The sequence below is a fragment of the Glycine soja genome, chromosome 13, assembly GCF_004193775.1.
Source record: "Glycine soja cultivar W05 chromosome 13, ASM419377v2, whole genome shotgun sequence".
NCBI classification, from domain to species: domain Eukaryota; kingdom Viridiplantae; phylum Streptophyta; class Magnoliopsida; order Fabales; family Fabaceae; genus Glycine; species Glycine soja.
This window is the reverse complement of record NC_041014.1, coordinates 20,033,462-20,047,940: the sequence shown is the minus strand read 5'-3', so window position 1 is coordinate 20,047,940 and position 14,479 is coordinate 20,033,462. Positions and strand designations below refer to the sequence as shown.

At 33.8% G+C, this 14,479-nt stretch overlaps 1 protein-coding gene and 1 pseudogene across 1 annotated transcript; both read left to right on the top strand.

Annotated features, from left to right (window-relative positions):
• The first annotated feature begins 854 nt into the window (after window positions 1–854).
• On the top strand, window positions 855–5,074 carry LOC114381686 (annotated as a pseudogene).
• A 1,805-nt stretch (window positions 5,075–6,879) lies between these two features.
• On the top strand, window positions 6,880–14,182 carry LOC114382256 (probable beta-D-xylosidase 7). Its single transcript, XM_028341541.1, has 6 exons — window positions 6,880–7,382; window positions 7,504–7,803; window positions 9,791–9,960; window positions 10,223–10,320; window positions 11,600–12,364; window positions 13,256–14,182. The coding sequence occupies exons 1-6, from the start codon at window positions 6,978–6,980 to the stop codon at window positions 13,852–13,854; spliced, it is 2,337 nt and encodes a 778-aa protein (XP_028197342.1). The 5' UTR covers window positions 6,880–6,977; the 3' UTR covers window positions 13,855–14,182.
• Window positions 14,183–14,479: the final 297 nt, after the last annotated feature.

The following is a 14,479-nucleotide window of genomic DNA, read 5'->3' as shown; positions in this document are numbered from 1 at the left end:
GAGCTTCATGATGTTCAGAAGAGAGACTATGTTGACTTAAATGATGATTGAACATGTAATTTATAAATGCCTGATCGTTTTGAACATGTAATTTATTTGTTACGTCCACAACAAAATTATTACTTAATTCTAAAAAAGCATGTATGATATATCGTTGTCTGACTTGACTACACATTGTGGAAAACCGTGTTTGATAAATTGTTGTCTGCATTAACATAAAGCGCGTGAAAGGACCCTGCACAACATGACTACAAATGCAGATCTGATGCAAGCTAAAGCATGTCATGTCATTCGTGTAGTTGACAACACATACAGAAAGCATGTGCATGCATATTTTCAATCTTTAAAAAATGCAGCACTAATATTAAAAATCATCTATATATATGGCATAACCTAACCTTGTAAGAAAACACAAGTTTCAGTATCAACCCAAGTTTTACAAAAAAACTTTGGCATTCTTAGGAGAGACAAGCAGTCAAATAGTTGTGAACTCCACATTAGGTTTTATTTTTCCAAATGGATCCATTGTTCACAACGACAGTGGTGTTTCATTCCAAGCTTCCACTTCAGTTCCCATTCGAGTACCTAACGGGTGTGATTTTCAAACGTTAAAAACCAGAATACACAATACCCTTAAGCTAACCGACAAGCAATTTTTGGATGAAATTTACTACCGGCAGCCTTTCACGTATGCAGGTAATCAATTTCGGTTTCAATGTATGCAACTGAAAGATGATGCTGATGTTAACACAATGTTAATGTGTAATCATGAATTTTCATTTGTTGGTCCGATTGAGTTATTATGTAGCATTGCTAGAACCCCAGATGGTATTTTAAACTTACTTGAAACTACTATGACCCCTATTCATGATGCTCTGCTATATTACAATGGGAGGTGGAACATGTCACGCCAAAATGAGTTTGTAGGTTACTCGTTCACAGGAAAAAATCCCAAAAACTTTAACATTCCCACCGGATGTACCATGGATGAACTGAAGGATTTGATCAAACAAGTTGCGCCTCATGGGATTCCCCCTTATGGTGTTGATGAAACACAAATGGTAACGCGATTGTTTTTTCGAAAACCAAGTCACCATGAGTATTCAGAAAAAGTTATAAAATTTGAAATAATTGAACTCAAAACCAACGAGGACGTGATGAAGGTGCTCATTGAGTTTAACTACTGGAAAAAGATTGGGCCAATAGAAATTTTAGCTGTTTTCAGTAAACCTTTACTGCAAATGGAAGACGAGTTGTCCTTGTCGCAAAATTCGCATGAGTTAGTTAGTTGTAGTATTTTATGGAAATTTAATTTCGTTTGACTATGTTGAAGTTAATGTACTGTTTGAATTCATGTATTGCATAATCGTTTTCAATTACAAGAATCTCAACTAAAAAAGTAGATTTCTATATATAACAAACTAATTAATAAATTGTTTTTCTTTTTACGGATCAAGGTGATCCGTACGTTGATCCGTAAGACACTTACGGATCAACGTACGAATCAAGTTGATCCGGAAGTCTCTTACGGATCAAGGTGATCCGTACGTTGATCCGTAAGAAGAAAAACAAGTAGGGGCAATTTTGCCATTTAAGAGCTTTGCTGGGTGCACCTAGCAACACTCAAGCCTAAAAATGGAAGCTCATTATTACAATGGGTTCAACTTGATCATGGCCATATTCCATCAAAATCCATGGTTTACATATCCAACAGGCCCAAAGGACATCCAATTACCATTGAAGAGGTCTCTCTCCCGGGCTCCATGTTCTTTCTAACGCCAAGCTGGACTCACCCTGGCACAAGGTTATATACCCTTCTATCGTGTTTAGTATCTAGGCTTTTTTTACTAGGGTATTTTTAAGCGTAATTTTTTAATCTGGTTGATTTTTAAAAAATTATCTAAAAGGAGTAAATTGTAATAGGTGTTACGACTTGTGAGTTAGAAGTCGTAACACTTATTACGATTTCCTTTGTTTTTGTTAACTAAAGTCATAAAATTATTTATGACTTCAGTTAATTTATTTTACGACTTTGAAGTTGTAATTTTTTTTTATTTTACAACTTTAAAATCGTAAAACTTTTTTTTTTTGGTTTTACGATCTTGAAGTCATAATTTTTTTTAATGTTTAAATTTAAACATTTTTTTTAAAAAAGGTTTACGGCTTCAAAATCATAAAATCAATTTTTTTACGACTTTAAAGTCGTAAAACAAAAAAAAATTACTTAAGACTTTAAAGTCATAATTTTTTTTTAATTGAAATCATAAATAAAATTTTATGACTTTAGTTAAAAAAAGAAGAAGTTATAACAAATGTTACGACTTCTAACTCAAAAGTAGTAACACCTATTCTGACTTACTTATTCCCTTTTGAGTAATCTTTTAAAAATCACCCCAATTGAAAAATTACGCTTAAAAATATCCCCTTTTAATAAAAAAGGTCTAGTATATAATTAATGACATCATACTACATTGGATTTTTAAGATAATAGTAAAATCCACAAATAAAATTTTATCTTTACCTAATTAATTAATATGTGCATTGATACTCTAAAAGTATTTTACATTGTCAACCAATAAAAAAATATCATATGTAATAAATTTGTTGGATTTTTTTTAGTAATTATCTTAAAAATCATATTTCACTAAAGATTATTTTTGAGTGATTGGTAGTATAATTTTTTTTTACGCTAAGTGGTAAGTTTTTGTCCATGTAAGCAAACTCATGTGACAAGTTTTTGAATTAAATTGAAAAAGACCTTCATTCCTCTCAGCTCTTCATTCCTGCGTCAGATTCTGCTCTGTTCTTCTCCACCTTCTTCTTCTTCATCTTCCCACCCCATGCCTACTGTATCCTGCACCTCTAACGTTGCTTACCAAAACGTAAATGCACACCGTTCTTTAACAGCGTCGCGGCTCCAAGATGGAAAGATCTTGACCCTTGATTCCATCACCTTTTTTGCCTCGGGTTTTGCTGCTTGCAGCTCCTTCAAGGATGAGGGTGCTTCTGTTGCAAATGTGTCTTTTTGGTCTGTTGGAGTGAGCGAGAACAAAAATGATGACTATGATTGTGAAAGTGAGGTATATCACACCATTATTACTTCTACAGTTCTACTCTTTTTTAAGTGAGGCAGCAGTTTTAATTTCAAAGATTTATTTGATATTTTTCTAATTCCAAAGAGACTATCATGACAAGGCCTCACGAATTCAGGGTTCACTTAATAATAGTTCAGAGGAAACGAAGCCAACATAACAAGTTTAATAAAAAGCCATTGGATAAGATAACGATGTAGCTGGTGGTCCATAAAACACTCACCACGCCCTAGAAAAGGAAGTGAACAACACAATTCTAATTCAGCGTGAACTAAAACGAGTAAAGAAAACGAAACGTGCCTGTTGGGGCTGTCATTTCGAACTTGAGAAAATTCAGGACAGCAGATTCCATCTGCAAAACCTGCATAGAATGATTTTGCTTAAAATGTGTACACCTCAACATACATAAAGAAATATAACTTGAAGCCGCAAAAGAATTCAACCCAAACCTCTTCTTTGAAGTATGTGTTATCAGTTATGTAACAAAATTCCTCCACCTGAGGTGCACAAATTTCCTCGTATTTACTGCCAACAAGAACATAAAACCAAATATCATTACTGCATTCATGCCTTCATATCAATGCTAGAAAGAAAAATGATAAAAAAAACCCATCAATTTGTAAGCTTCCTTATGAGGCAATCATCATGGAGGCAACACCAAGTAACTGTAACCTTTGTCTGTTCATCACATTCCCTGATAGATATCGATCAATGTAGTTTACTGTCAAATACAATCTATCAGGTACTAGTCTATACTCTTCAGCCACCTGCAATTAGAAATTGACATTAGCATATAGCCATATATACACAATGAAGTGTGATACTGAACTATTCGAACCAACCATGATGTTCCCAACAATAAAATATTACTTAGATGTCCCCATTTGCAATATAATAACGTTAATACTTTTGAAGTTAACATGTGTTATCCATCAACAAACATTGTTTACCTCGACAAGCCAGTCAATCAAGTGGCGCGCACGAAGAACGAAGCAGCCACGGGGTTCGAAGATTGCGAGAGAAACTCGTGGCGTTGACGTGGTGCGGGGACGGAAGCTTTCTCAACAAGAAATGAGAATGGAGAAATAGGTTATGGTACTTATAGCAACACGCATGAGGTTTGTTGCTATAGCAGTGACAGTCACAGCATAGAGGTTGAAGCAAGTCACGGCATGGAAGAAGAAAGACCGCGAGAGAAATGGAAGAGAAACGAACCATTGTTAGAAGCTTTGATCAAGCGAATCCATCGTTAAAAATTTCTAAAATTGTCAACAATACATCTTATTAACGGCGTTACTTTCAAATTTAATGAAAAATAATATTTTGCAACATTTATGCAAAGATAGAGATTATTATTTACATTTCAAAAAGATAGAAATTAATTTACAAAATAGGTAGAAAGACAAGAACCAAAATGTTTATTCACTTATTTTTACTTGAAAAGATTTAATGAAATATTATCATTTCATCCCACCTCGCAATGTGATTCTTATCTTGTTTGAAGCTTTTACCCCATTAAAATCCTAAAATTTCTTTACCTCTTGACAGTCCCAGCGTCTTGAAGTGGGTTTTATAGAACAACTTGCCAAATATGGGGAAGGTGACCAGTCAAGGAAATTATTCAAAAGCTAATGAAGGACAAAATTAAAGCTGATGAAAGCCATCTATCTCATATATGCTCTCTCGATTGGGATTTCAATTTGAGTTCCATTTTTGTTAAAGAAGAAACTCCACTGGTAAATTAAATTTTAAATTGTTCGCCAATGCATTTAATTCAGAATCATGGGGTCTTTCACTTATTTATTAACCAATATATCTATATGCAGGGTCCATATGGCACTAGGAGTAGTGCTGCGTTAATTGTAACATCAAGTGAGGAAGTAAGTTTCTTTGAGGCATATCTTGACGAGGGCATGTGGAAGGAGCATGTTATTGATTTCCATATTCAGAAATTGAAGAAGTTGACAAAAGGGCATACATGATACTAGTAATGAATTATGCAGGCAGCGATCAATTTCGGAAACAAAAGCAATAACCGATTAATGGCTTTCCTATTCGCTTGGTTAAACCACCATTTATGTTCATATATAGATAGGCCATCATTGAGCACAGATTGTACATTGCTCCAATTGGTCGATAAATCAATGAAATCAATTAAATAAATTTAACAATAACGTTTTTATGGCAAATTATTATTCTATCATTCAAGATATCTCATATATCGGACTACAAAGTGAAAAGTTAGATATAATTGCTCTTTCTTTGGTCTAATTTTTTAAACTATAATTAGTTGCTAACATTCTCCATCAGGATGGTGTCTCTGATGTTAAAAAATTTGACACAATTGCTCTTTTTAATTTTTAGAAACAAAAACTATTCTTATCATGTTACGGTATGTTTGAGCTCCTTATTTCTACTTTTAATATCTGCCCAGATGCCTTCAAGTGATCTCCTAGTCCAAGCGAGATGAGGGCTACTTGCAAATGGACTCTGATGCTTAACTGAGTAAGTGCTTGAGACATGTTGTGTTCTGAATAGCTTTGTTACTTACCTCTACCTTCTGATGTTCCTAGCCTTATAGGTGTAGCCATTGTCGACCTGATAACTACTGAGATTTTGACCATTAAGGTCGTGTGAGAGTAATGGACTACTAAGTTAATTAGTTCAAGTAGTTGGTGGGTCTCTTACGATACATAAATAATCATTTATATTTCTCGAGATGAACTCTTATCTTTAGGTGTATTAGGTAGATTGGGATAAAAAAAATGAGATGATCTCTTCTTATCTTTAGGTGTATTTGGTAGATTGGGATAAAAAAAAATGAAGGGTAAAGAATGAAAAAAAATAAAGAGAGTTGAAATATAGTGGGTAAAATGATTTGATAGAGATGGAAGAAAATATAAAAATGATAAAAATTTTGAATTAAATTAATTTGGTAGGTAAAAAAACATCTAGACAAGAAAAGATAATTAATTATGCATTTGCATAATCAGGTACGTGTTGAATGTGCGAGAGACTCACTTCCGTGATCCTATCTTCTTTCTCTTCTTATATGCAATAACATGTATGATTTTTTTTTTCTTTCATGTTCACCTTATTTTAGGGTGAATGTTTTACCCCATGGATAGGTGGGATCCACATTTTTTTTCTTCCAAAAGTTATAATTCCAATTAACTTTTAAATATTTAACTCACCACATTCATCCTTAAATCATCTCAATTCATTTCCATCTCACGTTTACTTTTTAAACCAAACAGCCCAGTACATGTTTGAATAGATTTAATATAATACTAGTACTTGCTTGAATTTTTTAGGAATGTTTAATTTACAAAGTTATAATTCCAATTAACTTTTAAATATTTAACTCACAACATTCATCCTTAAATCATCTCAATTCATTTCCTTCTCACGTTACTTTTTTAAACCAAACAGCCCAGTACATGTTTGAATAGATTTAATATAATACTAGTACTTGCTTGAATTTTTTAGGAATGTTTAATTTAGTTCTTAAATCTTTCATTTTTCACAATTTTTGTAATTGAGTAACTAAAGTTAGTTTATTGCAGATTAAAATAAAAAATAATTTATGACAACTTGACCTAATTATAAAATTCTGAGAAATCAATAAATCAATTATGAATATTTTTTTTGTATAGATATCTAATAAAAAAAATTGCAGTTAAAAAACCTGCTTATGTATAACTAACCTTCTTAATAAACAGAACAGTAGATTTATTACAAAATAAAAATCCATATCCGACAAAGTCTGTCTGAAACATCACGTTATCGTTTTGTTCCCGTCCAACGTACACAGAGAGTCTCACCTCTTCATTATAACCTTTTCACACTCTGTTCACCTATCTCTCCACCTTCTTCCCAGCGAGCATGGCTCTTCCTCACTCTTTCGCTACCATTATCATCTCTTTCTTTCTCCTCAATCTCCACCACCACCACGCCGAGTCAACTCGGCCCCCTTATTCCTGCGACTCGTCCTCCAACTCACCCTACTACTCATTCTGCAACACCAAGCTCCCCATCACCAAAAGAGCCCAAGACCTCGTCTCGCGACTCACCCTCGACGAGAAACTCGCCCAACTCGTCAACACGGCACCGGCGATTCCCCGACTCGGCATCCCGAGTTACCAGTGGTGGAGCGAAGCCCTGCACGGCGTCGCCGACGCCGGCTTCGGCATCAGGTTCAATGGTACCATCAAATCCGCCACCAGCTTCCCCCAAGTCATTCTCACCGCAGCTTCCTTCGACCCAAACCTCTGGTACCAAATTAGCAAGGTGATACATCTCAATGTTTATATACACTTTAACTTGTCTTTATTTCTTCGAAGTGGGACTTCACTGAATTACATTACTGACATGCTATCATGTTGCTGCATTGTTGTTTTCTTTGATGAAGACTATTGGGAGGGAAGCGAGGGCGGTGTACAATGCGGGGCAAGCGACGGGGATGACGTTTTGGGCTCCGAACATAAACGTTTTCAGGGATCCACGGTGGGGGAGAGGGCAAGAGACTGCAGGAGAAGACCCTTTGATGAATGCCAAGTATGGTGTGGCGTATGTGAGAGGGCTTCAAGGGGATTCCTTTGAAGGAGGGAAACTGGCTGAGAGGCTTCAAGCTTCGGCGTGTTGCAAGCACTTCACTGCCTATGATTTGGACCAATGGAAGGGCCTCGATCGCTTTGTCTTCGATGCTCGTGTAAGTGTGTTTTTTAATTTTGATAAACTTGGTGTTGCTTACTCTCAAACACTGTTTTAGGTTTATTGAACATAATTGGCTTAATTACGAATGTAGTGTAAAATTATTTTAAATGATTTAATTTGATTTCTAAATTTTTAAATTTGAAAGATTTTACTTAGATCTTCAATTTTTTAAAAATAAATTAATTTAGTTTTTAAGTTTTTAAAAGATTCGATTTTATCTTAAAAATAAATCAATTTAATTTTTAAAAAATTCAATTTTTTTCTTTTTGAATTCTTAAAATTTGAGAATCAACTAAATTTATTTTTAAGAATTTGAGAATTAATTAAATATTTTATAAATTAAAACTAAATTAATTTATTTTTAAGAATTTGATAATTAAACGAATATAATTAGTGGAGTAATTAATTATTGTAGTTGGAGTATCACTCATGCATTTTTTATTATTATCAGAATTGCTTTGCTAGTTACTACCCTGACAAATCTAAATATACAGATTTTTGTCTTCCATGCAAGTGGTGTTTAGTTTTTAAAATTTGTTTTCGTTGTTTCATGCATCCATGATTTCTTGGAACTCGGAACATAATGTCGTGTTCTGTATTGTATTATTTGTTTGCTCTTTTTCTTTTTGCTGCTACAAAGGAGGTCTTATCTTAAGGCTAAAAACTGAACTAATATAACGAAGTAGAGTTGGGACACATTAAGATCGTTCCCAAGTCAAGATTGGAGGAAGGTGATTGCTCTTTTTCTGACTTTGAAGCAGTTTTTATTGAACATATATGTACATTGCTGTGTTTGAAAATTTGTTTTATATAGTAGTATCTCCAATGGAAAAAAGTGAATTTGGATTCTTTTTTTTAACGAGTTCTTTATTATTATTATTAAGAACACTCCTGAATCCTTATTTTTATTCTAATAATAAAATTTAAATTGAGTTTTTAAATAATCTTTAATGGTCCTATTATATTTACTTATATAAAAACTTTCATTTTGAGTTGGACTTTTTTTAATGATTAAGCATGGTAACGTTGCTTGTAGATGCTTATATAAGCCACTTTTACAATAATTTAATAATTTAATGAGAACTTATTTGCTTTAACTTAAATTGTTTAACTTCAAAATGTAATATAAATAAGTGTATTTAGGATTTTAGTGGATATTTCTTTAATATTTATAAAAATGAGTGGAATTTAACGAAGTAAAAATATTTCTGATTTTTAATAAATTTTAACTAAGGAAAAATATTGGAGTATTTCTGTTACCACCAATGCCTTTTTTAGATATTTAGAAAGAAAATTTGAAATTTTCAATAATTATTATTTTATTTTACCAAGAAAAAGAAGGGGAAAAAAAGAGAAATAATATCAGGAACAAATTTTTTTTTTTTTCAATTTTTCGTTTGTTTCTATTTATCTTCAAAGTTCAAACAATCAATGGGTTGGTGGCTTAGTGCTTTATTTTGTCTATCTTTCCTGAATTATTTGCTGTGGATGGTGTATTTTTGCTTCTATTAATTCGAATGTACTTTCCTTATGGAAGATGATTTTTAGACACCTTTGAGTATTTATTTATACTTTGATAATACTGTGATATATATAAAATAAAGAGATATGGAAAAAAAATCTTAATAACATGTTTGTAATTTATGAGTGTCTTAATCAATATCAACACCCTTTGCTAATTTAGTATCACTGCTTTTATTTTTCTGAAACAAGTATCACTGCTCTTTATGACCAAGAGAAGAGAATCGTAATATACCTAGAAGATATGTGAAAACAAAGAAACACACGTGATTGACCTTCTAATGATATCATTGCTTTTTTGACGTTTTAACTTAAACGGTGTAATGCTATTAATATTTGACATTGGACATGGATATAAAGTTAGGTTCATGATTTGACACTATATAGTGTTATCCATTACTTCATGGCTTCCTTTTCCCTTGTTTCCCTTTTCTTAATTCTCTGACCCCTTTGTGATTCAGGTCACATCGCAAGATTTGGCAGACACATACCAACCTCCATTTCAAAGTTGCATAGAGCAAGGTCGAGCCAGTGGGATAATGTGTGCCTACAACCGTGTCAATGGGGTTCCAAACTGTGCAGATTTCAATCTTCTAACCAAAACCGCAAGACAACAATGGAAATTCGATGGGTATATATATATATATTAGCTTGACCCTTTTTGAAGCAATGCTACATTACATGTCACGGGTGAATGTGTGAAATGAAAGTACATAACTTGGTCTTTTCTTTGGGTGAAACTTCTTTTTCAAATTGATTGGCTTATTTGGCTCTTTTTGATTTTTTTTATCCCCTCTCTTTGAAGCTAAGATTCAACCCGAATATGAGAGTGACACATTACTTTTATTTTTTTCAAAACAAACCTTAATTTTTTTTGCTGTAAATAATTTTAGGTATATTACATCAGATTGTGGAGCAGTCTCTATCATACACGAGAAGCAAGGTTATGCAAAAACAGCAGAGGACGCTATAGCCGATGTTTTTAGGGCAGGTATAATGACACTCTTCTTCTTCCTCTATCCTTCTTCTTCATATATCCACACATTTCTTTCCTTTGTTTATATGATAATTATTGGAGTACTATCTAGATGCAATCACAATGTACACGAGGTAATTATATAATTATGTTAATATTCCCAATGATGATGATTTTCTCAAATGTCTCTGACCGTTTGCTTTCTATACCAATATTTCTAGCAAAGTCATGTGTATTGGCCCACACTTGTATTAGGTCCCCCCCCCCCCCCCCCCCATGCCACATGTTATAGCCTAGTCTCATCCTCACCCACCAAAGTCCCATTTGCTTGTAAACCTACTTTAAATTTAAATATCAAATCCAAAAATTCACTACAGGACTCCAAATATTGGGCTTTTGTGTTTTTTATTTGCTCACTTTGTAGGCAATTGTTTCCGGTACCTTTTTAACTTTTCAGAAAGCCTAATCTGAAACGCAATTTTCCATTTTGTATTAGCCTTTCTATAATGTAATTCAGAATATAAATTTTTACATCCATGATTAATCCAGAATGTAAATTACATTTTGGAATGGGGTGCAGGAAGCAAATCCGAAGGTGCAGAAAGAAGTTGCCCACTTTCCTGGTATACATCTGTCACAGGGTCAACTGGCCCGAACACAACCTATGAAAAAAGATAACAAAGGCTATATAAATTATTAAGAATCATTTTCACACAATTTTAAACCACTTTTATTATAGGAAAATTGATCACGTGCACCGACACAGTATTATTGGGTTCCCTAATCAGGATGTAGGGAGGGGGAAGGATAAGTCTTGGACCCTCCTCATTTTTTTTAAAGATAAAGATTTTAAATTTTCTTAAAAGAATTATAATCTTATACTTATTAATATAAATATATACTTAAATGTTACGAAAGAAAACATCACTTTACATAGTAGTTGTCATGTTATATTTGTGTTAGACATGTATTTATGTTTGACATTACATATACATTTTAAGTATTTTTAGTTGTATCTTATACTCTTTTATTTCTATTTTCAAAATCTTATCTTGTACTGATACATATAAGGCCAGCTACATGGTAATGCCTTATGTCCAGTATTGGTCCTAAAGTATTCTTTTACGTGAGAACGAGAAGAATAAATATTGATAATTAATTTTATTATGAATTTTCAAGATTAAAATACACAAGTCATATAATTTTTCAAGCAATCATGTGAGTGTAACTTTAACTTTTGATGATCTATGTATAATTGTATGATCCAAATTTACTCTTTCAACTCATTTTGCAGGGATGGATGTGGAGTGTGGTGATTACATAACCAAGCATGCAAAATCAGCAGTGTCCCAAAAAAAACTACCCATATCTCAAATCGACCGTGCCCTTCAGAACCTCTTCTCCATTAGAATAAGACTAGGCCTATTCGATGGAAACCCCACCAAGCTTCCATTTGGCACAATTGGTCCCAACGAAGTGTGCTCCAAACAAAGCCTCCAACTAGCCCTAGAAGCAGCAAGGGATGGCATAGTGCTTCTAAAGAACACAAACTCACTCCTCCCACTTCCAAAAACAAACCCCACTATCGCATTAATAGGCCCCAATGCCAATGCCTCATCAAAAGTCTTCCTAGGAAACTATTATGGGCGTCCTTGCAATTTGGTGACACTTTTGCAAGGCTTTGAGGGCTATGCTAAAACGGTTTACCATCCTGGGTGTGATGATGGCCCACAATGTGCTTATGCTCAAATAGAAGAGGCAGTGGAGGTTGCAAAAAAAGTGGATTATGTGGTATTGGTTATGGGTTTGGATCAAAGTCAAGAGAGGGAGTCACATGATAGAGAGTACTTAGGGTTGCCAGGGAAGCAAGAAGAGCTTATTAAGAGTGTAGCTAGGGCTGCTAAGAGACCTGTTGTTGTGGTGCTTTTGTGTGGAGGCCCGGTTGATATTACTTCGGCTAAGTTTGATGATAAGGTTGGAGGAATCTTGTGGGCTGGGTACCCGGGGGAACTTGGAGGAGTGGCCCTGGCCCAGGTTGTATTTGGTGATCATAACCCAGGTAAAGTTTCTACTACACTTGTTTGTGAACAAATGAACACACCTAACTATTATACATAAGGTTAGACCTTGCTAAAAGGTACATAAGGAGGGGGAAAAGTAAACACTTGGTAAACTTAGAAGAATGGTTCTTAAATAAATGAGAAAACTTAACAATATGTTCTTTAGAGTTTAGTAAGTTTTTTTTTTGAGAAGCATATACTAATAGTGTAAGTAACTAAATATATATATATATATATATATATTAAATATAGCAAAGTTTAGAGGATAAAATGAGAGATCACAATTGTTAATGATAAAATCAACTGTTGTAATGTACATGCATAACAAATTATATGTGTTGAAATATCAATAATTAATTTTCTTATCAATAACTACTTTGTCCTTACCCACTTTAGAGAAGTCAAATGCATAGTTTTATTGTTAAAGTTAACAATCTTATATGAAATTTTTATATGAAATTTATAATTGAATGACATTGTAAAAATAACACACTATCAATATATTTTGATTAAATTATTTTTTTAGATTTTTTTTGGTTAAGTCAAATTATATTCTTTACTCTTTTTAATACATTTTCATACCGATGAGTGAAATTCATGCGAGATTCAAATGAGATGTTTCCTTTTTTTTATTTTTCTGAATAAATTATATGTGTCGCATTCTCTATCTAATAAATTTCACACAAATTTCAACTAATAAACAGAGCAAGTTATAAAAAATACATTAAATAATATAGTGTATACACTGTTCCACTTAAATATACACATTTATTACCTACATCCTTGATAGCCCAGATTGGACAAATACCACAAATGATTTCATGGAGTATCTTTAATTTCCTAAAACAAATTACTCAAAAGGGGTGCCTTATTTCCACATTACAATGCAGGTGGAAAACTACCAATTACTTGGTACCCAAAAGATTTCATCAAAGTACCAATGACAGATATGAGAATGAGAGCAGATCCAGCATCAGGCTACCCTGGGAGAACCTACAGATTCTACACTGGTCCAAAGGTCTATGAATTTGGCTACGGCCTAAGCTACACAAAATATTCCTACAAGCTCCTCTCACTCTCACACAGCACCCTCCACATCAACCAATCATCCACACATTTAATGACTCAAAATTCCGAAACCATACGCTACAAGCTGGTTTCGGAGTTGGCGGAAGAAACATGCCAGACCATGTTGTTGTCGATCGCATTGGGAGTCACGAATCGTGGTAACTTGGCAGGGAAGCATCCGGTGTTGCTGTTTGTGAGGCAGGGAAAGGTGAGAAACATTAATAATGGGAATCCGGTGAAACAGTTGGTGGGGTTTCAAAGTGTGAAGGTGAATGCAGGGGAAACGGTTCAAGTGGGGTTTGAGCTAAGCCCTTGTGAGCATCTTAGCGTGGCTAATGAGGCTGGTTCGATGGTGATTGAAGAAGGGCCTTATTTGTTTATTGTTGGGGACCAAGAGTACCCAATTGAAGTCACTGTTTGAGTGTTTCATGCAAAGATAATTGGAGTGTTCAATCAAATTGTAATGCCTTAAAGGAATAAGAAACTAATTTGCCACTTCTTTTTGTGACATTATGATTTTCAGCATGTTTACGTATCCGCATACCGTTTTTAGTGTGAAACATTGGTTCACAAATTACGAAGTTTTCTTCAACAACTGAATGCCGGTGGGGTGACTTCAAAGTGCATGATATGCGACCACGTGTTAAGAAGTTTTCTTGAATGGATTCATAGATTTCTGTTCTCGTTATTTAGCATTGTAAACATTGTCAATCCTTTATCAAGTGAAGTAAGTAACTTGTTAATTTTAAGGACTCAAAAGAAGGCTCCGTTATTTATTTATTTATTTATTATCGTTTCTCTATCTTTTAGTTTGAACTTATAATGAGTTGAATATTGGAATTCTCACAAAAGTGATATACATTTGGGGTTGTACATGAGATCTAAACGGGACATCTAGTAATATTACGAGATATATGATTACTACTTTTGACTTGGTGTAAAATGCCAATATCTTGAGAGATTGGTGATTGTATATGAGAGATTAATTTTTAAATGAATTTCAAAGGGGGTAGACCCAGGAATAAATGATTGGAGGCCAGGTATAA

Excerpts from the sequence above, each read along its gene's own strand:
- LOC114382256 (XM_028341541.1), top strand. The coding sequence starts at position 6,978 with ATGGCTCTTCCTCACTCTTTCGCTACCATTATCATCTCTTTCTTTCTC. Across the intron at positions 7,804-9,790 it reads GCTTTGTCTTCGATGCTCGT|GTCACATCGCAAGATTTGGC; the intron begins GTAAGTGTGTTT and ends TTTGTGATTCAG. Across the intron at positions 9,961-10,222 it reads CAACAATGGAAATTCGATGG|GTATATTACATCAGATTGTG; the intron begins GTATATATATAT and ends AAATAATTTTAG.